This window comes from Apodemus sylvaticus, chromosome 1 (genome assembly GCF_947179515.1).
Source record: "Apodemus sylvaticus chromosome 1, mApoSyl1.1, whole genome shotgun sequence".
NCBI lineage: Eukaryota > Metazoa > Chordata > Mammalia > Rodentia > Muridae > Apodemus > Apodemus sylvaticus.
The window spans coordinates 4,908,248-4,933,049 of NC_067472.1; the positions used below are offsets into that span (position 1 = coordinate 4,908,248).

General features: G+C 47.4%; 1 protein-coding gene across 3 annotated transcripts in view; it reads left to right on the plus strand.

Moving 5' to 3' along the window:
* Positions 1 to 24,802, plus strand: part of Nrap (nebulin related anchoring protein) — a 68,168-nt gene that overhangs the window by 33,235 nt on the left and 10,131 nt on the right. For 2 of the 3 annotated variants that reach the window (XM_052183006.1, XM_052183017.1), the window contains 13 exons: positions 677 to 988; positions 2,347 to 2,451; positions 5,683 to 5,781; positions 7,331 to 7,435; positions 8,174 to 8,281; positions 8,813 to 8,926; positions 10,493 to 10,690; positions 12,195 to 12,299; positions 14,719 to 14,817; positions 16,248 to 16,352; positions 16,686 to 16,793; positions 17,673 to 17,984; positions 24,539 to 24,643. In XM_052183006.1, the coding sequence (XP_052038966.1) occupies positions 677 to 988; positions 2,347 to 2,451; positions 5,683 to 5,781; positions 7,331 to 7,435; positions 8,174 to 8,281; positions 8,813 to 8,926; positions 10,493 to 10,690; positions 12,195 to 12,299; positions 14,719 to 14,817; positions 16,248 to 16,352; positions 16,686 to 16,793; positions 17,673 to 17,984; positions 24,539 to 24,643 (1,875 nt within the window). The remainder of the gene's footprint in view (positions 1 to 676; positions 989 to 2,346; positions 2,452 to 5,682; positions 5,782 to 7,330; positions 7,436 to 8,173; positions 8,282 to 8,812; positions 8,927 to 10,492; positions 10,691 to 12,194; positions 12,300 to 14,718; positions 14,818 to 16,247; positions 16,353 to 16,685; positions 16,794 to 17,672; positions 17,985 to 24,538; positions 24,644 to 24,802) is intronic. The other variant, XM_052183028.1, reaches the window with a different exon arrangement.

Below are 24,802 nucleotides of genomic sequence, written 5' to 3' on the forward strand. Positions count from 1 at the left end.
GGTGGCTCCCAACTGCCTGTAAGTCTAGCTCTAGGACCTCTGACGTCTTCCTCTGCTCTCTCTTGGCACCTCTATACATGTGTGCATGTGTGTGTGCGTGATCTTAAAATGCTGGAAATGCTAAGGTCAAGAACACCTGAAGGATTTGATTCCTAGCACCCACGCGGCTGCTCACAAAGCTCTGTAACTTCCTGGGGACCTGATGCCCCCTTCTGGTCTCTGCGAGCACTGCATGCATATGACACACAAATGTCCACGCAGGTAGAACAGCCATAAACATAAGCTAAAAATAAACAAATCCTTAAAAGTCCAAAAGATGAAAGAGAAATCAAGTGAAGGACATCTCGAGTTGAGAGGGCAGAGATGCTGCCTCGTAGAGGTGTGGTGTAGGTCTGTAATGACATCCAGCATCCTGTGGTGATGTTCCGTTTGCCAGTTTGGTGAGAAGTCCTTCCTCTACGGGTTGCACTATAACATGTTATATGGCACAATTACAGCTGACTTGGAGTCTTTATGGATAATAGAATACTATAACTAAAGAACACACCAGTTGCCCACTAATAGAATTCTACCAGATAGATGGCTGTTGTCAACCTCCTGCCTATGATTTGGAGCCCCCCCGCCCCCGGCTCCTTGTGGAGACTGACCTGTGTCCCGCTCCGTGCTTTACACTTAGGTGAAGTACAAGGAGAACTATGAAAGGTCCAGAGGGAAACTCATCGGGGTGAAGAGCGCACAGGGGGATTCGCAGATGAGCCACTCGCTGCAGATGTCGAAGCTACAGAGTGAGCTGGAATACAAGAAGGGCTTGGAAGATACCAGATCTCAGTGCCACGTCTCCCTTGACATGATTCACCTCGCCCACGCTCGCCAGGCACAGCACTTAGCCACAGACATAGGCTACAGGACGGCGTCTCGCCGCTTCACGGCTCTGCCCACAGACATGAAGGTTGAGTGGGCCAAGAAGGCCTATGGACTGCAGAGTGATGTAAGCTTAGAGTTGCTGTTGCTGTACACAGAACCGTGTGTGTGTGTGTGTGTGTGTGTGTGTGAGAGAGAGAGAGAGAGCAAATATGTGTGTGAAAGAGTGTGTATGTGTGTGAGTGTGTGTAAGCAATTATGTATATGTGAGTGTGTGCGAGAGAGTGTGAGAGAATGTGTGTGAGTGTGTGTAAGCAAGTATGTGTGTATGTGAGTGTGTGTGAGAGTGTGTGTGTGTCTGTGTATGCGTGTGTGTGTGTGTGTCTGTGTATGAGTGTGTGTGTGTGTGTGTGTGTGTGTGCATGTGCGCCTTTGCTGGCTTTGTTTGTTTGTTTTTAACTCTTGGTCTCGTCAGATTCTTCGGGGCAACAGTTCCTGCTTCCAGGGTGCTTATTTCTGAATCCCTCAGAGGAAACCTTTAACCTCCTGCTGACGAGTTCTGTTCCTCCTATGCTGATTTGCAGTTATGTACCAACGTCAGCTGGACAGAGCTACTTTAGGGGTTCTGATTGACATATGTTGGAGGTCTCTTTCTGTTGCTGGAGTTGAATGTATTGGCTTCATCCCCAGCTTTGGTCACCTGTGAGAGTGTCACGGAGAGCTTGTTCCAGCTCCGCTGGTCCCGGTTTGTGAATGACCAGTTTGTTGACCTTCACCGCTCCCTCTGCCTCCCCTGCCCCATGCTTGGCTCTGCTTCCTCTCTCTGCTTGCTCTTGTATTTTGGAAAAGAACACATGAGAATGGTTCAGCTATAGTCAGGCTGTTACATGTGTGTGGGGGGGGGGAGGGGAGAATATCCCTGTATTCCTTCCTGGCATGTCTGTTTCAGGGTACATAAATGATAGACTACCTTTCAAGAAAAGCGTTCATTTATATAACTTTCATCAAAACTATTCATTCATTAGCTAGTGAGAAGTGAGACCTATTCTCCTATGTCCCACAGTGCTGGGAGTTGATGCCGTAGAAGTCCATCCAATGGCTCCCACTTAGTTCTGTTCTGATCCATCATTGTCTTCTCCCCTGCATGTCACTTAAACAATACGGATACAGCCAACAGTGAGGACGCTTGTCCAGAGGGAAGACATGAGTCCCCCATGAGGGCCCAGGCTGACTCGGCACCTTCTGCATCCCTAGAGTAATGTTGGGCAGGGCCGAAAGCCACCATCTCTAGGTAAACCTCTGATTAAAGGGTGGGGCTAACTTGTCTATTTGGGAGCCTTACCCCTGACTCCTCAGAAACTGGTAAGACAATGGCGTTTGATTTGACTCAGCTGGCACTAAGGGCACACCGGAACGCTATCAGCCCTTTAAATGGCTCCACAGTGACAGTGGCCTGCCTCTCCCTCTTCCTTTTTCTTTTGTCAGAACCAATACAGGGCAGACATGAAGTGGATGAAAGGCACCGGCTGGGTGGCCGCCGGGTCATTAAATGTGGAGCAGGCGAAGAAGGCAGGAGAACTCATTAGTGAGGTGAGATTTCCCCGGCAGAGTGTGTGATGGGCTTGGTTGTATTCGGCGTGCAGCGTTTCTGTATGAAATTAAAATAATTTCCACTCAAAAGGCAAAGCCATATGAAAGGCCTCCAACCCCAGACTAGGGCTGGTAATTAGAGAGAACCCACACACCAAACACACACCAGTAGGGGCCCATAGAGCCCTGGCAAAAACAAAGTGGGTGACAAGTGACATTATGTATAATAATGACAACCAAACGCGGCTCAACTGCTCCCCACCCCGTACCATTTTAATGAAGCGGCCCAGGAGACAGGTCTGTGGGGCCAGGAAGCTCTGCTATAGCTTCATGCTCATCCCTCCTCTGTTGCCCCGGTGTAAACAGTTTGTGAATATCCACAATGCTGTCCAACACGGGGACCTGGTTGTTACTTTCTTGTGGGAGGGACACGTCCGTTCTCCTGTCTCACCATGTCAGGGTGCAGCCATCCTAGCGGACCTGAAGGCAGTTCTGCTCATGGGAACAGCCATTCTCCTGCTCTCTGGATACTTTCTCCTGAGCAGCTGTTTTAAAGGCGGTGAGGATCGAGGGTCGGGTGCTGCCCCTGTGCAGTTGATACAGGGTTGATTCTTGTTGATACAGTGTTGATTCATGGCCAGCAGCATCTCTGGCCTCTAGGTGTCAGAAGCACTCTCTGTCAAGCCTTGGCAACCTGAAAGGTTGCATATGTCTGCAGGCAGCAGATGCCCTCTAGGGGGCAGAATGGCAGCTGAGCAGAGCGCCTCTGAGAACTGTGGTTTGAAGCTCAAGCTCATTAGAGGCTCCATGCCACCAAACTCCCAAATTCACCCCCTTCATGCTAGTGCCCTTCTATTGCCCTTAGAGTAGGCTGGTCTTTCTAGAACTTTCTGGACAGGGAGGAGCCCTAAGTTTGCATAGCCCTTGAAGACTTTAGTTTTGGCCGCGAGGCTTCTCAGATGTTGACTCGAAGCACATTTCTTACTGAATGCAGGCACTGTAGAATGACAGTTATATTGGTTTTGTAATGCCCTCACCCAGTGTTGCAAGGCTCTGCAGTCTAGTCTCCTCACACATTAGAGGAAACTGCTAAACTTGCCTTGTACTCATTGACCTAATTTTCAGAGATCTTATTTGTCACTTAAGACTCAGAGAACCCTGAGACCTCAGTGGGGTCAGTGTTGGTCTGTGGGTTTTTTGTTTAATTGGAAAAAGTGCCTCTCAGCAGCATAAACATACAAAGCTATGGGAACAAGCGTTTACACTCGAGGATTAATCACCCCAAGCTTTGAGCATTGGGCCCTCTCCTAAAGGAGAGACTTCACTCCCTACCTGATCATTTTCAATTTAGACTTCCAGATGAGTTCTTTATGTGTCTAAGTCTGGCACCAAGGACTCTCAGGGGAGTCATTTGCTCCATAGTGGTGCAATTGTCATAATACTTGCCTCATTTTGTGGACTTTCTCAAGACCTTTGCTTATGTTCTTAACATCTTTGCTTCAGACCAGTTATCAAACTTTATATCAGGCAAGATGTATTTTAACAATTTCTCCACAACTATCTGATGTTTCTAGGGTCATGTCAAATTGGGCTGGAAATTCTTCAGAGAGAATACCAGACACTGTGGAAAGAGCCACAAATGAATGTGGACACGCTCACACACATATTTATGCAAATACACATGGATATATAAATTCACAAACACATGCGTGCACATGTATACATGCATTTCCATATACATGTACACTTGTATACATACATTCACACATATGCACGCATATATGTATATATTCATTCACACACATATACATACATTTACACATATGAATACATGATTCATACATATTCACATGTACATATATACATTCATTCACACTTGTACACATTCATCCATATACATGTATGCATGCATTCACACACACATACATGTACACATTCATTCACACACATATACATACATTTACACACATGAATACATGCATTCACATATGCACACATACATGCATATATTAATTCACACTTGTATACATTCATCCACATGCACGTACACATGCATTCATACACATATGCGCACATACATGTATACATTCATTCACATATGTATAATTGAATTCACACATGCATACACATGTATACATGTGTTCATCCACATATACACAAATTCATGTATGCATGCATTCACATATAAACACAGAAACAGACACACATACATGCACATACATCTGAGATATGACACAGAAGTCATTACAACTATTCTGCTTAGCCCCAGGTAGTAAATTTTTTAGCTCTGCTAATTGCATAGTCTCCATCACAGCTCACTGAAAATGCTTATGGAGAATATGTCAGTGAAGGAGTGTGGGTATGCTATAGTAAAACTTCATTTGCAAAATGCAGATGGTTGGCAGGGTTTAATTGCACCCGAGACAGCCTAGTATAGTATACACAAACTCAAGCAGACAAACGAGCAGGAGTTTAGAAAAATAATATGATTTCGGGGAAAATAGATTTCACTGTGCCATTAAGATTATGATATTTCAGACTCTTTGATTAAAAGAACATGGAATGAACTTGACCATGATATTCAGATTTCTTCAAATGGAATCATCTAGACCTTTGCCGGCATTTACATTTTCTGTTGCTTTTTGTTTTGTTTAGTGCACGCGTTCTGTCTTTCAAATGTTAGGAGCGCTTCTTTCAATGGTAATGGGACCCTTTTCCTTACTGTAATGTCTTTGAGAATTTGCACATATGCTAAATAAAGCATGGTCTACAATGAATACACCCTGCGTGTTAAATGCAGGGTTTTGGCTGTGATAATGCCTGCCGGGTCCTTTGGGGGAAGGAAAACAGAAAGCTTCCATCGATAAACGTAGCCAGGAATGCACTTTCTTGCCAAACTAAGCTGTAAACACCTGAGACGCAGCATTTGAAGCCTCTCGAAAGGACGGCTTTGGAAGTGTATACCCTACAGTATTTTACTGGTGTAATCTAATTTTGAGATGTTGTCTTTGCACCGGGTAGCAATACTTTAATGTTAATTGACACAAGGTTATTCTTAAATGGAAACAAATATTAACCCGAAGGTACCTAAGAAATAAAGATGGAGGAAGCCGAATAATAATTATGTTCACAAATTCACTCTAATCTCAAGCAACCTGTGATTTTTTCCCTTTCAAATGGCATGAAAGAGCGGCACAAAATTCACAGCTTTGATCTTTCCCTGCTCAACAGAAGAAGTACCGTCAGCATCCAGATGCTTTGAAGTTTACCAGTATTAAAGACACTCCGGAGATGGTCCAGGCCAGGATTAGTTATACCCAAGCAGTGGATGTAAGTGATAATGTACATTATGACTCCGAGACTGTGCTCTCTTTCAGCGGTATGATTGAAGCGGAGGGGATCTCGGGTCTGCTCCTTCTGTTGTCCCGAGGATGAAGGGACCCTTGTCTTTCATGATGCTACCCTTAGTGGGGTTCCTTCCTCATTAGGATGCAAACGGGGCGTTCCTGTACTCATGTGCCAAGTGGGGCTCTGCGCCCCACTGCCGCCTTGGAAGCTCTTCCTCCTTGCCTCTGCGGAGCTTGTGGATTTGTGGCCGCCAGGCCCCTTTCCCCCTCCTCCTTTTGTTCAAAAATGTTGTTTTCAGAGCTAGAACTTGGAGTAGGATTCTGGCTAATTGGGATGAGGCTCGGGGCTCTTGGGGATCCGAGGGCAGACACTGACACCGTGTTCTCATTTCCCCCACACTTTCAAAAATGATTTGAGGCTGATTTGTGGATACCAGCCTGACTTTTAAGCCACTTACCGTATTCTGTATATTACCAGAAACCAAGATTTGACCCCGTGCTCAGTTCACTAGAGATTAAATAGATCATTGAGATCTTATAAAAAACTCCCTTAAGCGCAGGAATTAACAGGCTGCTACTACTGAGCAAAGTCCACAGATCTGTGCATAAGGCATGCTTGGCTTTGAAATATCTCAAAATATTCAAGTCTGACCCACAAAAATATTGACAAACCCTGGGATCCAGCTTTCAAAATTCTTTGTATGGCTTTACAAGAAATTCCGGTTGTATCTTTGTCTATAGGCACCCCAAAATGGCCTAGGTACTTTTCATGCATTGGACTTTGGAACCGATTCAAGACTTTTGAACTTTGGAAACTATTTCTTGTTTACCTGTTCATCAGAATCAAATTTAATTCTGAGAAACAGTTGGACAAGAAATTTTTGAGGAGGAAAAATACTTGCTGTGTCCTTATTCTAACCAACTCTAGGGGGCACTGCTGTGATATGTAGAACCCTAGACATGTCCGATAAGGATGGGAACACATAATTTTGAAAGTTTCTTAAGTGGCTGTGCCAACTCTGCATGCCATCAAGCAAACTTGCAAGCTGCCTGAAGCTCCCTGCGAGTTCTGGGTAAAGAAAACCAGAACTCTAGAGGAGGAGAATATTTATTAGGTCAGGAATCCTAAAGGTGGGGACAGAAGGAAGATATAGGTGGGCTTGTGATACCCCCTGCAGTATGCCAGCGCCAGTGTGCCTTCTGGGTCCCCAGTCCTTATCGCATAGCTTGAAGTGAATAGTCAAGGTGGCCAGACCTCATTTTCTCCAGGTGACACTTGGTCCAGCAGAGCTTAAGTGTATATAGCCTTGGTGGTGGGGAAGGCTCCCACCTGTCATGCTCTGAGTTGGAATGTAGAACTGGCAAGAGTGACATGAATTTCACTGTGCCAGCTGTGAGAGATATGGGTGGGGGCAGGGCGCCTTGATCAGCTTTCTACCGTGGCATAGCAGCTGCAGGCCCTCTGACTCTGGGAGGTACAACTGCATCGGGAAGGCTCTGGGTGTAATGCAAGGCCCTCTCCCCGCCCACAGAGACTGTACAGGGAGCAAGGAGAGAACATAAAGCACCATTACACGCAGACTGTAGACTTGCCTGAAGTCCTGCTGGCCAAGCTGAACGCCATGAACATTAGCGAGGTGAAACTGCCGAAGGGGATGCTGGGATAGAGGCGGGAGGGCAGGGTGTCCTCACCGGCATCATGGTACCCTGTGCTGGCACTGTGGTGGGATGCTGGGCTCGGAGACAGAAGGGGATGGAGTGCCTTCATGGGCTTCATGATATTGGGGTTTATGATTGCTGGGAAGAAGAGGATCCACACTTGTGTTTGCGCTGGGCTCTGTAAATGATTTCATGTCCTGTGCAAACATGCAAGCTCGCTAGGGAGAATGAGTCAGGAAAAGTATCTCCTTCAGTATCAAGGCCTCCATGCAAAGGAGATGAAATACAGACACATCCTAATAACGCTAGAGTAGCTGGTGGTCGTACCAAGGATGCATTTGGGGACCTCAACTCCTCCCTCTGTAGTTTCTCTAAGAGGCCCTCTCCAGTCATTCCTGGTCTTTTGCAGTGGCGTTTGCCTATTCTATTTTGTGCAATGAGCTGTACGAGCAGAGCCTTATGCCTTATGCCTCCTTACTGAGCTTACTGCCCAGCAAGCTCTAGCCTGTCGGAGCTAAGGCCTTGTTCTGAGCCCATTCCCTCTATGGCTTCCCGAGCTGAGGCAGGAGCTCACTCCAGGATATAATCCATTCTCAGCCTCAGTGATTTCGAGCCCCAGATGGGGCTCTAGGTGGGAGAGGGAGACCTACCGAGCCAGATCCCTTGGGGGGAAGGCAGAATGTAGAGCCTTTCTCCTGTGACTTCCTCCCTCCCAGACTCGCTATAAGGAATCTTGGAGCCGGCTTCGAGATGGAGGGTACAAGCTGAGGCTGGACGCCCTTCCGTTCCAGGCAGCAAAGGCGTCCAGTGAAGTTATAAGTGACGTGAGCGTCCAGTTCTGTGGCAACGTTTAATCCAAACCTGTTTCCGTTCTTTTGCCTCTAACTCTTGCCTTCTTTTGCCTGTGGATTTCATATCCTCTCCCATCCAAACCAGCTGTGTTAGGGCAATCAGATAATGATCAGTGAGAAAGAGTGCATCTTACACAAAAAATTCCCTGGCCTGGGACACAAAGCCAAATGCCGGACTGTAAACACGGAACCCGGGCAGATGAAATGTACGTGCCACCGAGAGATTTCATAAAGCCAGCCTGTGAGGAGCCCACTAACGATGCTGCACGGTCTCCCAGCCCGGGCTGCCCAAGTGCTAACGCTTCCGCCATTTCAAATTGGAGCCCTTTAGTCACTGGGAGTCTTGCATATGAAAGAATAGACTTTTTGACGACTCCCGTGAGCTCCCTTTTAACTCACCCAGTTACTGTCAAAAGAACAAAACATTTTTGCCCAATACCCACCTCTTCCATTCTATGCCCCTTGTCCCCAAGCTGTTACTCTCCCCGCGCTCTCTCCCTTTAGTACAAATACAAAGAAGCATTTGAGAGAATGAAAGGCCAGATGCTCGGCTCCCGGAGCTTGGAAGATGACCTCAGCCTTGCACATTCAGTCCACGCGACCTCGCTGCAGAGTGATGTAAGTCGGAGGAGAGGCGGGGGCCGTGGAGGGCCCACCGGACGCTGCTCCCAGAACAGCCGGCCCAGCTCGCCCAGCCTCTGGGAAGTGGGTGGTGCTGCTGCTGCTTCTGACTTGTTGGGCAGAGTCAGTGGAATCTCTTTCAGGGTTTCAGCTTCTTCCTCCATAAAATGTGCTTGGATTTGTGGACCTCGCAATTCCATTCTGGAGTCGGCATTCTCTGATTTGGATCTAGGTGGCCTGTGAGATGTGTTTGGCCTGCAGAGATACTTTACTTTTGAGGGCAACAGAGTGGACTACCGCGAGTGTTCAGAAATGCGAAAAGATTTTTATGAACGTTCTAGAATGCTTGTTAGGTGACAGACTGGATTCCTGGAGGCTACAGCCAGTTGAAGTTGCTCGCTAATAATTGATTGTAGATGGGGTGTGTACTTGCACACACACACACACACACACACACACACACACCTTTACTCTTATTTGTGCACCTGATTTGCTATCACCCTTTGACAATTAATATGATCTTGTGGACTCTCATACACAGATGTATGTGCAACCTCCTTGCACATGCATGAGGGGCAAATGTCAGGCTGTACCCAACATGTTACAGGGGTCTAGCTTATATATTATCTCATGTAACTGTCAAAGTGTCCCTTTAGGGTCTCCACTGGCTTATTGAGGTCAAGAGTGAATGAATCGCTCAGTCCCTTGCCCAGAGTCAGATAGAAAGAGGCAGTACATGCTCTCTCCCTCTTCTTTTTAATTCCCACTCTCTCCCTCTCCCCCTCTCTCCCTCCTCACTTCCTCTTCTGCTTTCCCCCTCTCCCTCTCTCCTGCCCCACATCTTTGTTCTCTGCCATGTTCCTCTGCCTCAGGCTTTCTGTTTCCACCCTTGCTTTCTGACTTGGGTCGCTGACCTCTGAGTATGGGATTAGATGGGAGCTGGCCTTGTTCTGAGGAGAGAGGGGGAGGTTTGGGTCACGTGCTTGGTTGAATGTCAGGGCAGTTGGTTAAAGGGAGAGGTGGTGAGTCTGAAATGGGCTCCTCCCTCAGTTTTCAAGATATATGTTGGGCTTTTGGATGAGAATCTATTCTCAGGACTTGCTTCTCAGCCTTCTCTTCTTGCTGGCTCTCAGATTGACTAGGAGTCTATCTAATGTTTGACGAAGCTCTTTGCCAAGTGCCATGACCTGAGAACCCCTGAACTTGAGCAGATATTGGGGGATACATTGGATGGAGCTCATGAGCCTTTTTGACAATGTAAAACAGGGCGACCTAGGAAATTGACCAGGGCCTCCCTGGTGTTGGATATGCCTCTCGTTTATATTTCCCCTAGTCAGGGATCCATGGCCCTCGTACCTAGGCCAGTGACTTCCATGGCCAAGAGTTGCAAAGTCATGAGCCAGACTCAAGCATGCTTGTTAGGTGTGTGTCTGCAAGGGGACAACTAGGACTTGCATCAGTGTCTCCGGATGATGGGACAGTTGCGTTGTAGTTGCTCTCCCTGATGGCCCTGTGTACAGAGTAGCTTTGAAATGATGTCTGCTCATCTGCCTGCCCCTCTAGGTGAATTATAAGAAAGACTTTGAACACTCAAAGGCTCACTTCCATCTGCCGCTGGATATGGTAACCTTGGTGTGTGCCAAGAAGGCTCAGACCCTGGCCAGCAACCAGGACTACAGACATCCGCTCCCCCAACACACATCCTTGGCAGAAGACCTGAGGCTGAGCTGTGCCAAGAAAGCTCACAAGTTACAGAGTGAGGTAAAGTGCCCGGGCCTCTCCCTCAGGACCCTTCTCCTGGCAGCTCAGACCACAAGTCTGTGACCCTCAAGCTCCTCGTGGCTCTTTGTAGCCTCTTTAGGTCAGGCATCCTAAACATCTTTATCTAGCCCAAGAGCTCCCATACCGTCCTGACACAATTACAGCACTCCAGTGAGAATAGCTGCAGTTCCTTGAGAGTTCCTGTTGAATACAAGGCATTATATTTGGAAATTACCTCATTTAACCCCATCATATCCCTGCATTCATAGTTCTTACCACTCATAGAAGTTGTAGAAGACACACAGAAGGGAACTCAGTAGTCTAAATGAGGTCAGCTGTACATGAGGGATGAGGGGAGATGCTGCAAGGGTTGGTGGGTTTTCAGGATTTGTCCTTGGCCTTATGTTGGGTGGAAAACCTTCTTACTGTTTTATGGGGGAGCACAGATTGAGGTTAGGCAGTCAGGCCCTGGAGATGTCTCCCAGAGTCCTCTTGGTCTTCCTGAGATAGCCTTGCTCCTCTGGTGGCATGCCCAACTCCTGATGCCTGTTCTGCAAGACAAGAGGGCAGAGGGGAGTTAGGTAGTCTTACATACCTGAGGAAATGAGGTGGGTTTTCCTTCCAGACAATGGTATCCCTGGTACCCACCTTCCCCACAGCCTGTCAGGTTTGCCTGTTCCAGGAATGTGCAGGCAATAAACACCATGGAGGACAGTGAAATCCGTGGTTCCACGGCGCGGGCCTCCTGGAATCTCACCCTCGGAACACCGTGACTGTGCACAGCATTTACTGAACGGCGGCAGGCACTAATTACCTGGAACTGAGCGCAGCTGTAGGAAGGAGGAAGCTGCACGCTCGCTTGCTCGCTCATCATAGGCCATTTGTCAGTTATGCAAAGCCCTGGAGCTTGTCCTTTCTGGTGCTGTGGTACCAGTCGGAGGGCAGCACAGCCGCTGCTTTGCTGGCTGTGGGGAGTAAACTTGGGGACTCTAACTGTCATTCCAAATCACTCAGGGTTAGGGTTTAAAATACACTTACCCACAGAGGTGCAAACCTGAAACGGGTCTTTGCCAACTTATTTTGGATTCATTCATTAGTTCTTGCCTTACCCATGATTAATTAATACCACCCACTGCTGTTGGCTTTTGTTTGAAAGCCTGGTTAAACCATTTGTATATTTGCCCCAAGACACCTGACTTTCTGGCCATAATCCTCTCCAGCATTTAGGTTTTGATAGCTCACATTAAAACAAAACTCCATCCGGCATCCCTGTCACAGCTACTCACAGAGAAGTGACAGCCGAGTGATTTCCTTCTGACCCATGTTTTCCCCCTGGTAAGCCTTTGCAGAGAAGCATTGTTGAGTGGTATCACATCTGTACAGACAGACCCAGGCTGCCTGGGGTCCTAGCCGTGCACTTCCAGATGGTGTCCGGAGACCCCGGCGTCTCTTGCCTCCCTGTTCAGTTTGGCTCTTCTGACGTTTGTTTATATATTCCTCGTAGAATCTGTACCGCTCGGACTTGAACTTCATGCGTGGTGTTCCCTGTGTCATTCCTGGAACACTGGAGATTGAAGGAAGGAAGAAAGCCTCCGAGCTCATCAGCGAGGTAACGTGGGACTCCAGAGAGTGATGGTGCTATGGGATGTCCACGACAGACGTCCTGGTCGCTGTGTGTCCCGCTGCTCTCAGGTGGCTGGGGGCTAAGCCGTCACCTCGTGTCCTGAATATTTGTTCTTACTGAAGTTTTCGTTCAGACTGGACTCCACCTAAGAAAGCTTGGTGGGGGCTGGAGAGATGGCTCAGGAGATAAGGTTAAATGAGCAAGTGTGAGTTTAGATCCCCAAGCATCCACTTACATAGCCAGGCACCACGGTGTACATCTGTAATGCCAGTACTGGGCAAATGGAGGCAGGAGGATTCCTGTAGCTTACTGGCCAATGAGTCCAGCTGAAGCAGTGAGTCTCAGGTTCAGTGATAGAATGTCTCTAGAATAAAGCGAGTGGTGATAGAGGAAGATACCCAACATTGACCTCTGGCATTCATATACACACATACATACACATACACATGTATGCAGCACACACTGTACACATACATGTGTGTACATGCATGCACACATCATACACACACATGCATGCACATGTACATGCATACACATTTGTACACACTGTATGTATACACATACTGTAGACACACATGCACTCATATTTAAGAATACAGTGTATACACAGAGACACATACTATACACACACTGTACACACATGTATGCACACTGCACATCCATATACACTGCAAACACATGCATACATGTGCACACAAATTATACACATACATGCATGTACATGCATGCATACACGTTGTACACACACATGCATGCACATTGCATGTACACACACACTGCACACATATGCATGCACGTGAGCACACTGTACACAAATATGCATGCATGTGAATACACATACTGTACACACACCCGTGCACATGCATATATACAGTGTATACATACAGTACACATGCTACAATACTATACACACATGTATACATACAATGTATACATACAGACACACATACTGTACATACACATGCATGCAATACATAATACACTCTGCACACACACATGCATACACACACAAACACATATATAAAAATATCAAGTCAGTGACTCATGAGCCCATAAGATGCACTTTTCCTAGGTCCTTTGAAGGACAGCTCTGTGGTACAATAGAAGCAGGAAGGCTTTGAAAACCACAAGGAAGGCATTGAAATTCTCTGTTAGCTCTCATCTGCTTTGTGACCTCAGCCTAGTTACCTGCCCTTTCTGATCTCCAGCTTCTAAATTAGTCACATGGGGTTATGCAGAGAACTTTTGTCCGGCTTTTGTAAGGATTGGCACTGACTTAAGCCCGGTGTCTCTCTGACAGCTGTGTTTGAGATGACAGCTATGTGCTTGCTGATTAGCTGGTTAAAAAAAAAAAGTAAATAGACTTGGAATGCATGAGAGTAAGGGTGAGCCTTACTCACCCAGGATGCTTATGGTGGACTCAAGCACCAGCGTGGTGGGGGGACAGATGTTTAGCATCAGCCTGCAAGCTAAGGTGGGTGGAGTGGGAGCTCAGAGGCCTGGCCTCTGCATTCCCAGAACAGTCTCTGCATCAAAGCTCTCCGTGGCCCATGTTCCTCAGAACCCTATGTGGAACTTCAAAGAACCCATCAAGCCAATGGCTTTCTGAGTCCTGGTGCAGGCAGGTGTGGTGTGTGTGTGTGTCTGTGTGTACATTTGTGTGGGTGTGTACCCGGGGCCAAGACTCTGTTCCCCAGAAGCTATTCTTCTTGTTTTTTTGAGACAAGGTCTTTCCATGATCCCCTAGGCAGGCTGGCCAGTGAGCCCCAGGGATGTGCCTGCCTGCCTCTCCAGTGCTGGGATTACAAGCATGTCACCTCACACGAGTGTGGTTTTGAAGGTGCACAGTCTTTCACGTGTCCTCGATGCTGCGGATATCCAATTTCCTCAAGTGCAGACTGCAAGTGTAGTCAGTCCTGTTTGCCACAGAGGGAGATGGCCTGCTGGATTCTAGAGGGATGGGTGGGCTGGCAGTCTGGGTGGGAAGAGGCTTGAGTGGGCATGGTGGCATACACTTCCAGTTCCAACGTGGAGAAAGGCAGAGGCAGGAGGATCCTGGGGTGGGGTTGGGGAGGGGTGTCTCTGGCCACCAGGCTGTCTAGTCAGCAAGTTCCAGGTCCTGTGAGGGATCGATCTCACACAGAAGATCTTTATAGTGTTCCTGAGGAACAACAACCCAAATTATCCTCTGGCATCTACATGCATGTACACATAGGGACACATACCTGTGCATACACATGCACAGGCATGTGTGCACATACAAATGCACACAACACACACAGACACAGACACACACACACACACACACAGACACACACACACACACACACACACACACACACACACACACTAGGATTTACAGCACCGTTTCCTCTCTTACCAAGCTATCCCTTTTCTTTCTCAGAGTAAATACCGCCAGCATCCTGGGTCATTCAAGTACACCGCTGTGACAGATACTCCCAACCTTCTGCATGCCAAGTTCAGCAACCAGATCACCAATGAGGTGAAATCTCCAGTGGCCGTTCACGGATGGCTAGATTTTTAAAGAAAAGGAAAAAGATGTGTGGCCCGGGGAAGGGAAAATCATTTGTAATTATGGGGGTATTTTGAAAGAAAAGAACATTTCCTACAGAGCCTAGAAATCTTTCAGGGGACAGGAGGGCTAGTCAGGCATCTGCTTTGGACTTGAGTCTGATTCCTCTAGACCAGGGACAGGTTGGAATCTCAGCCTCAGGTCACACCCTACAGTGGCTGGACCCAAGGAGTTGTAGACACGGCCCTCAGCTGACTTGTTTGTACAATGTCAGAAAGGCTGGCCTGTGCCCTATTCTAGACAGATGGTGGCTAACCAATATAGTGTTCACTTGTGGAAGACATATGGTTATCTAAAGGCAGGTCTCGCATGGCATCTGTCTGGAACTTTTCACCTTAATCTCAGTCCACTACCTATTCACCCCAGTACTTTCTATTTCTAATAAGAAAGAAAAGGAGGGGAAGGGGTCTCCTCTGCCAAAATTATTTCTCCCGCCCTCCTAGCTCTTCCCCTTGCTGGGGCTCTCCTGTCAGCCGAGCAGACACATATTATCAGATCATTTTCGTTCTTAAGATTCTCCCAACGCTAGCTTTCAGAAGTCATGTGGGGAATCTGGCTGTTTCTCCCACTCACCTTCGCATACAACCCAAGCCTTCAGAAGCTGGAAGTGGCAGCTGAAGAGAAGCACCCAAAAGAGACAGAGTTCAGCATCTTGCACAGAGATGCCATCAATTTAAAATTCTTCCTTGGCCCTCCCTGCCTCTTTCTAAAGTTGCGTGCTGTGGAGAGGCTGTTTTAAGACAGCCTCTGACCCTACAGAGGCTGCCAAGCACTGACCCACTTCTGATCACAGAGACTGGCCCTCCAGAGTGGCCCCGGCTCAGCTTGCTCTCAGAAGGGATCCTGAGGTGTCAGGGAAGGGTGCAGACCTGAGTTACCTCTTTCCACCAGCAGGGCTTCCATTATGTGTCCCAGGTCTTGGGACCACCTTGTGCTATACCAGGGGGAATGAGTTTCAGGACACTCGCCCCTTGTTTATCTTCCTCCGTGTTTAGTAAACTGCTTTAGCAGTTCCATCCATGTTCACTCAATGTGATTTAGACAGCCTGACTGAACTGAAAGAAATGGCCACCAACCCAGGCTGAAGCTGTGCCCGGGGAAGCCTTCTCAGCGGCAAGCGTGGGCCCACACACCACTGTCTTCTCACGACTTATTTATGATTAATTAATTAGTCAATTAATTAATTTTTAATTTATGTGTGGTGTCTCGCTATTTATTTGTTTGCTCACCTGCTTATTATTATTAGTCAGCTAATTACTTTTTAATTTGTGTGTAGCCCCTCGTTATTTATTCATTTGTTTGCTCCTCTGTTTATTTACTTATTTTTAATTTGGGTTCAGCGACTTTATAAGGCAGCTGGCGAGGAAGCACGGCACCAGTACACGATGACCCTTGGCCTGCCAGAATTCATCCGAGCAAAAACCAACGCAGCCAACCTGAGCGAGGTGAACCTTTCTCCCTGTGGAAGTTCTTCAAGCACACTCTGAAGATACCCATGTTGTGTGCTACAAGCGATCTAACAGCCACTTCCCCACTCTTTGCCGAAGTTTTAAAAAAGCACCCATTGTAGATGCTCATGTAAAATCCACATGCGTGTTATATATGCATTTGTGCTCAGAGCCTAACATAGAGTATGTGCTAATGAGAGTTTGCTCTGTGAAACCGGAAGTGTTTGCTGCTCATAAATGGATTCTAGGACACCATACCAAAGGGCATTCACCCTTTGCTAATTGATTCATCTGTATTTTTTAAAAGATATATATGTGTTCCCACTTTAGGCAAAATACAAGGAGTCTTGGCATAATCTTCGTGCTCAAGGCTACAAGCTGACGATTGACGCCCTCCCCTTCCAGGCTGCGCGGGCCTCTGGAGACATAGCCAGTGATGTGAGTGAACTCCCCTGACCCCATCTTGCCTTGTCTCTCTGTTAACTTCATGTAAAGCAATGTGTGGGGTTGATTTTCCCTGAATTAAAGGAACTCTATAGCCATGGGAGTCAAGGTGTCACCTGCAGAATATATTAGTTCTGAATGAGGTCCTTATGCAAAAGGAGGGAGAGCCTCTCACAGGTTACATGTGTGCAACGGTCTCCAGCAGAAGGAGCCGGCCGCTTGAGTCTGACTGCAAATGGCGGCAGCGGTCACCTGGGAGTTGCCTGTTTGCAGAATAACAAGGACATGATCAGAGATGGTGACTGCCTCCCCCTTGGCTCTCTGTCACTTCCCTCCACACCCCACAGCTGTGTGTCACACACCCATTGCTTTGGGACATGATGGTGACTTTCTCTCATACATCCATTGCTTTGGGACATGACAGTGATGTTCTCTTTCCTGCAAACAAATCACAGAAATCATAGACTTCAAATGAGAAGATCCTGTTTTGGGATCTAACGATCCTCCAAATATGAATGGATGAAATATAAGATTATTTCTTACCCTATTTGATAAAATTCCTGTTGGCCACAGGATATGCAAGGGAAGCAGGTCACTTCGCAAAGTTCTGAGAATCTGATTTTAATGAGATAGCGAGGGAGGTATAATGTTTTCACTTTTCAGCCCTGAGGCCAGGGTGCGGGGTAGCATGCTTCAGGCCAACTGCCTGAGGTGGTCCTCACTGCTTAGAAGAAGAAGAGGTGATCCCCTTCCCCACTAGGCCTGGGATGAAGTCACACACACAAGTGACAGTGCACACAAGGCACTGACTCCATGCTGCTGTGAGATAGGTGCGCAAGCGTCGGCGCCCGCTCAGCTCGCCTTCCCTTCCAGTTTCTCTACAAGCACGAGTTCGTGAAGGAGCGCGGACAGCTCATAGGGGTGCGGAGTGTGAGCGACGACCCGCGGTTGCGGCACTGCCAACGAATGGGCCAGCTGCAGAGTGAGAATCAGTACAGGAAGGAGGCAGCCAGCGGCCAAGCTCAGTACCACCTGCCCATGGATATGGTGCACCTGGTCCATGCCAGGAAGGCCCAGGCCCTGGCCAGTGACCATGACTACCGGATGCAGTGCCATGAGTTCACCGCCCTACCCGAGGATCTGAAGATGGCCTGGGCCAAGAAAGTGCATGCCCTGCAGAGTGAGGTAGGCTCTATGGTGCTAGTAGAGCCTTCTTTCCCCCACACCTGAGGTTCTTCTTTGACCTTTGAACCCTCTCCACTGCAAACTTGCCTATGTCCTCCAGGTTGGGGCTATTTATTCAACTGATATTTATTGAGCACCTACTATAAGCACTCTGCTGGTCTATCTTGACTTCCATCTCTCTTTAGAAACTTCCTCTCACCTGAATTCCTGCTGTGAGTTTCTTACCTTCCTCCCCTCTCACCGCCCGCCCCTCCTATCTCCTCTCTTTCCCTCTCATCCCTTCAATTCCTCTCTCTCTCTGGGAGAATTCAGTCATCATCATCAAAAGTAAAACATATCTCCTATGCATGTGGAACCCCTGTGAAGGGAGACTGAGCATCCAGGTTGGGGTTATTTATTCAACTGGTATTTACTGAGCACCTACTATAAGCACTCTGCTGTCTTATACCTCAGATGGAGATACGTGCTAGAAAGATAAATGGAACATAGAAGTGGTGTGTGTGTGTGTGTGTGTGTGTGTGTGTGAACACAGAAATGGTGTGTGGGTGCACACATGCATATGTGTGCACAGGTGCGTATGTTCATGAATATATGGAAATTTTTGAGGCAGGGCCTTTCTGTGTAGCCCGGGATGTCTTCAAATGTGAGGTGCTTCTGCCTCAGCTTCTGAAGTGCTGTGATAACAGGTGGTGGCAGCACACACCAACACCCGGCTTACGTCACATTTACAATGGGCATCCGTGTAGTTCTCACTGGAAACATCCCAACAACTGAGCACAAAGGCCTAAAGGCCATGAGGGAAGGAGACGGAGGAACGTGCAGATAGAGCAGTAAGTTAGGCCAAACCCTGGACCAGTTGTAATATGTTTGATGTCAGGCAGAAGCCAGCAGGGGGAAGGCTCAGAGGACAAGCGCTTGACAAGCAAGTGTGGGGACCAGAGGCTGGGTCCCTGGGACCCACATAAAAGCCAGATGAGAATGACAGCCATCCGCCATTCCGATGCTCGGAAAGCAGAGACGGGGTCTCCAGGACAAACTGGAGAGCTCAGCTCCCCGGAACCCAGCAAACTTCAGGTTCAGTGAGAGACCCTGTCTCAATAAAGAGAGCAGAGAATGACTACAGAACATGGCTGGTGCCAGTTCCAGGCTTGAACACGTACATACAACACACACATACACAGTATACACCCCCATGAACATGCTCATGCCCACACACATGTGAACACGCACATATACAGCGTGCATCCCTCATGAACATGCTCATGCCCACACACATGTGAATACACACATATACAGTGTGCATCCCCTATGAACACACTCATGCCCACACACATGTGAACACACACATATACAGTGTGCATCCCCTATGAACACACTCATGCCCACATACATGTGAACATACACATATACAGTGTGCATCCCTATGAACACACTCATGCCCACACACATGTGATCACACACATATACAGTGTGCATCCCCTATGAACACACTCATGCCCACACACATGTGAACATACACATATACAGTGTGCATCCCCTATGAACACACTCATGCCCACATACATGTGAACATACACATATACAGTGTGCATCCCCTATGAGCACACTCATGCCCACTCACATGTGAACACACACATATACAGTGTGCATCCCCTATGAATACACTCATGCCCATACATATGTGAACATACACATATACAGTGTGCATCCCCTATGAACACACTCATGCCCACACACATGTGAACACACACATATACAGTGTGCATCCCCTATAAACACACTCATGCCCACACACATGTGAACATGTACATATACAGTGTGCATCTCCCATGAACATGCTCATGCCTACACACATGTGAACACACATATACACAGTGTGCACCCCTTATGAACATGCTCATGCCCACACACATGTGAACATGCACACATACTATATGCCTCCCCCACAAACATACTCATGCCCACACATTTGTGAACAGGCACATACACACCATGGACACTACATACACACGAAAGCGGGTGAACGAAGTGATGTTTCATGGATGGGCAGAGAGCACAGAGTGGAGCTGAGCATCTGAAGATAATTCGACCGCGGCTCACACTGACCACACTTACAGCTGCTATGAAGGCTTGGCAAGGTGGGCCCGGATCCTACCCTCTGAACTCTGGTTCTCTTGTAAGCTCTAAAAAACAGTAGCAACAGGTATAGGCCCCCAGGCTCCCAAAGGAGAGATCTCCCTAATCAAGAGCAGGGTCAGGTAAGGGGAAAGAGGATCCATGACCCTGGAGGAAGGCTCTACGGTTATATTCCATTCCTCCGTGCTCGCCATGTGAGTCTGCACGGGTCCCTCGTCCTTGCCCAGTCTCAGACATGGTGGTGATAGTTAAGTGATCATGTGCTGTGGTTGTGTAGGACACCCAGAGTGGAGAGCAGTACCCCGCCATCTCTCTGGGTCCTATGCCAACCCTAAGCAAAAGGCACTCCACCCACTTTAGCCTGTGAGCTACGGGCTCCTGCTCTTCCTACCATTGGAAGGTCAGGCCTGACAGTGGGAGTGGGGAGTGTTTTCCGAGCACCGCAAGACACTTAGCTGTCTCAAGGTGGTATTTACCAAAGCGACAGAGTGCCTCCAAGAAGTCCTCGGGGAGCAAAATTAACTCACACTGAGAATCCAGTCTGGAGCTGAGCTGGTCTATGTGAAGGACTTAGCCTGAAGCCTGGTCCACAGCATCCTGGAAGAAACAGGCTGCTTTCGTAAGTTCCCCCACCAGACCTCAGTTCTGCTGCCCCCAGGTCAGTGTCTGTCTTAGTTCAAGCCAATGAGCAGGGTATCGCAAGCACAGAAATGGCTAAGGACTATTAGAATAATGATCATATCAATGAATGATTCACTATGACTCATGCTGAGCTAGGACATGAGGTTTACCCAGCTCTGCCCTCAGCTGGCTCGGTGAACCTGAGTCGTCGATGTATTTCCTGAATCAGGAAAAGAGCAAAGTTTGATCTTTCCGTGATCTCAGATCTTTGAGAGTCATAGGAAATTTTCCTTTAACCAAAGGATCAAAATAATGCCAAGTTTTATTTTATCAAGGAAAAAAAGGAAAAAAAATCCAAAATACCACCCAAATGTATGATTTATGTTACTGTTATTTTTGCAAAGAAAGAAAAAAAAGTTTAATATTTGAAAAGTATCGAGACCATAGTCTCAAAGGAAAAATGGTAGCTGGCAACTGAATATTACATTTTAAAAACAGGGTCAGATTTACAATTTGAGGCCTAAGAAGTGACCACATGATGCTCTGGGCACTGTTTTTAGCCTACAATTGGTGGGATGTTAAGAAGTCTGAACTCCTAGCTGTGATGAACAGTGATAGTGTTCCAGGCATTAACTTATTTATAGTCATCGTCGTATCCATCTTTCATATATATATATATATATATATATATATATATACACACATATATATATATATATCATATGTATATATGTACATATCATATATATTATATACATATATAATATATACATATGTCATACATACATACATATATACATACATACACACACACACACACACACACACACACACACTATGTCAGTGTAGTGCCTGAAGGGACCAGAAGAGGGCACCCTATCTCCCAGAACTGGCGTTATGGGCAGTTGTGAGTTAGCTTGTGTGGGTCCTTTGTAGGAGCAGCAAGTGCTCTTAACTGCCAGGCACACCACAGGAGATTGTTAGTTGAGCCACTCTGTGTTTCCCTGCTCTGGCCAGGAAGAAAGCATTAGGTTGTACCAGAATGTCTGAGACATGCTCTCCCAACTTGGGCTAAACTTCACAAGGCATCATGTCCAAGTTCTGCTTTCCTTCGAGGGTCACGACCTGTTCGCTCTGGCCTGGGGGGCATCCATTATGTACACTTGACAGAGCCTTCTATGGCTTCTTCGGCCTGTGATGAGTCCGCTGTTCCTTGCTCCTGCATAATCTCATGCCAGGGCTGTAGGAAGTCTTGAAACACATTTCCCAGTGCGGTGACCTTGGGTTGACTCTTGAAATACTGCAGGCTTCAGTTCCTCCATGAGAAACAAGAATAGCTAAAACACAGAACCCCTATAACTTCCTGGTGCAGGCGTTAGTGTAAAGACTTTGCAATCTCATTTAATATAAAGGAACAAGTGTCACTCTTATATTTACAGGTGTTGATATGATACCGTCATCATCTAAGTCATCTGCCTTGGGTTACAAGCTGGCAGGGAAATGGCTTTCCCAAAGCCCTACAGCCAGAAAGAGACGGAGGAGCAGGGCTTACGGCTCTGGTCTCCTCATTCCTGGTTCAGTCTCTCTGGCTTCCATAGGAAGCGATCTCTGACCCAGGTGCTCTAGTCTGTGTTCCTGATGGTTTCCGGTGTGCCTTACCAAGAGCACAGCAGCCCGTGGCTCTTGGTATCTGAAACAGCATTAGATCGCTAAAATCATTCTGTTTTTAGAACCCCTCCTTTGCAAGGCAGGACGGGCATGCGTTCAGATAGATTCTACACAAGCGCCACCTAGATAGTAAGGATGCCATTTTGTATTCGCATGACAAAGGCACAGTTGCTTCCGGGGAAACAATCACCTGCATGGGACCCACACTCACTCAGGAAGTGAATGTTGTGCTTATAGAATTTGCAAGAGATCGGGGCGTCGGGAACGCTCCATCTGTGATGTCTCTAGTGGGCTTCCAGGCCTTAGCATGTGTAAGGGAAAAGAGAATCTGCCATTTGGGTAAAGTTAGATGAGGCTGGGCGGTCTGAGAAGGTTCATTCCTTTCTTAGACTAATTCTGTCTTTGGATAGCCGAGTTCTTCTCTACTTCCCTCCTTTCTCCCTTCCGTCGTGAAGTCTGGGGCGGGCGTGTTGTTTTTAGGGTCTGTGTAGATAGCGAAAGCTGGGCTGGGGATGCGGAGATATCAATGGATAGTCTGTTTATAGGAGTCAAGGCACAGTCAGCTCTTCGGGAACCCGCATCTTGCTTTCTGTCTTACCTGTAATCGTACTGTTCAGCTGAACAAGAGGCGAGTTGAAAGGGTGCTCCGCACTTCATCTCGCTCATGAAAGGAGCAGAGGCTGGCTGTGAAGAGGCCCTGTAGGATTATTCTCTCCAACTTAGAAATTTATCCAATTTTCTCTGTTCTTTATCAGAGTCGAAGGCAAAAGCATTGCCGCGGTAGACTGAAAAGACACGGTATGAAAAGCAATCTTACTGACATGGGGTTTTGAAACCTGCTCCCGAGCCTGAGTGATGCCCTCCCCTTCGCCGGTCGGAGAGCAGTGTGGGATTGACACAGGGGCATTAACCAGCAGACAGTAGATCAGAAACAGACCCTCTTTGAGGCCGGCTGTGAGGAGCGCTGTGGATCCTGAAATGAAAGGGAACTAAAGAGGCCGAGAGGCTGACATCTAGAACGATATTTTGCGTTGCAGCGGGGCTTATATCTAAATTAGAGAGATGCCATCAAACTTCGTTTAGGGCCAAATTTCAGATTTCCTTAGAGAGGCTTTTTCTACCTTTGGAAAAAAAAAACACCCAATTTCCATAAGGAGGAGAAGAAAGGCACTTGGGCGATGGCATCATTTAGGCAATGCAGGTAGATCAAGGACTCCTAATAAGACTTGACAGTTTGGGGCTTGAATCAGAGCCACCGTTGTAATGCATCCTATTTATTTTCTCCCAGGAATGGTATTACTGGCCTAACCTTCTAAGCCTTTAGAATAAAGAAAGCTGATAAGATTTTGCCTGATTTTGCAATACGAGCAAATCGTAATAAGTTATAGCTGGGGGTGGGAGGAAACTGAGGCCGGAAGAGATTGAAGGGGCTGCTCATCGCTGGCCCTTCACATTGGAATTTGTTTTAGTTTTTAAACTTGACTCTGGCACCCTGTGTGGCCACTAAATCTGACTATTTCTTGTCCCCGGAGACTCTTAATGTTCATGTGTGTGTGTGTGTGTGTGTGTGTGTGTGTATGCGCGCGCGCGTGCGCGTATGTGTGCACACGCTTCACAAGAAGGGTTGTTTTGGCCTTCACACCTGACAGAGACTGAGTTGCATTTTGGAAAAGTAACTTGCTCTGAGTTGTGGCAGCTTTGATCCGAGGCTCAAAACCGTTTGATCAGCTGAACCTGGGTGTAGATCATTCTCAGTTGACAAGTGGTAGACTGCCTCACTGGCAGAATGAACCCCAATAATCCTGGTTGATCCTTGGATTTGAGCACATAGCTCTTTCTTTAAACGCTTCTCCACGGACGTCATCCGTCGCTGCCAGCTTCAGGTCTTGCTGACGGGCATCGTGCACCTTTATTGTGTTCCTTTATTCATGGAAAAGTACACAAACCCAAACCAGCTGGATGGTGTCCGGAGTCTTCTCTTAGTGAAGACCTGTTGGGATGAAGTGTGATGGCAAAGATCTTGTTATTCTTTATTCTTTATTGTCATTATAAGAAAGCAAGGGCCTTCCTGAAATGCCCGATGGTCCTAGGCCTGATCTTGACAGAAGCCCTTGGTTTTCTTTCTGCAGTTTCGCTACAAGGCAGACTTGATGGGCATGAGGGGAACAGGATGGCTGGCTCTGAGATCTCCTCAGATAGAGAGTGCAAAGAAGGCCGGGGAGCTCATCAGTGAGGTACCATCTGCCCACCTTCCCCAGTGACAGGGCAACCCGAGTACCCCCTTTTGAATTAGGGAACCGGTTTACACAGGAGAGACCATGCATGCCAAGGGGACCTACAACTGACAGATACCCAACATCTTTTCTGGAGCCATTTGCAACCCAAACCTAAGA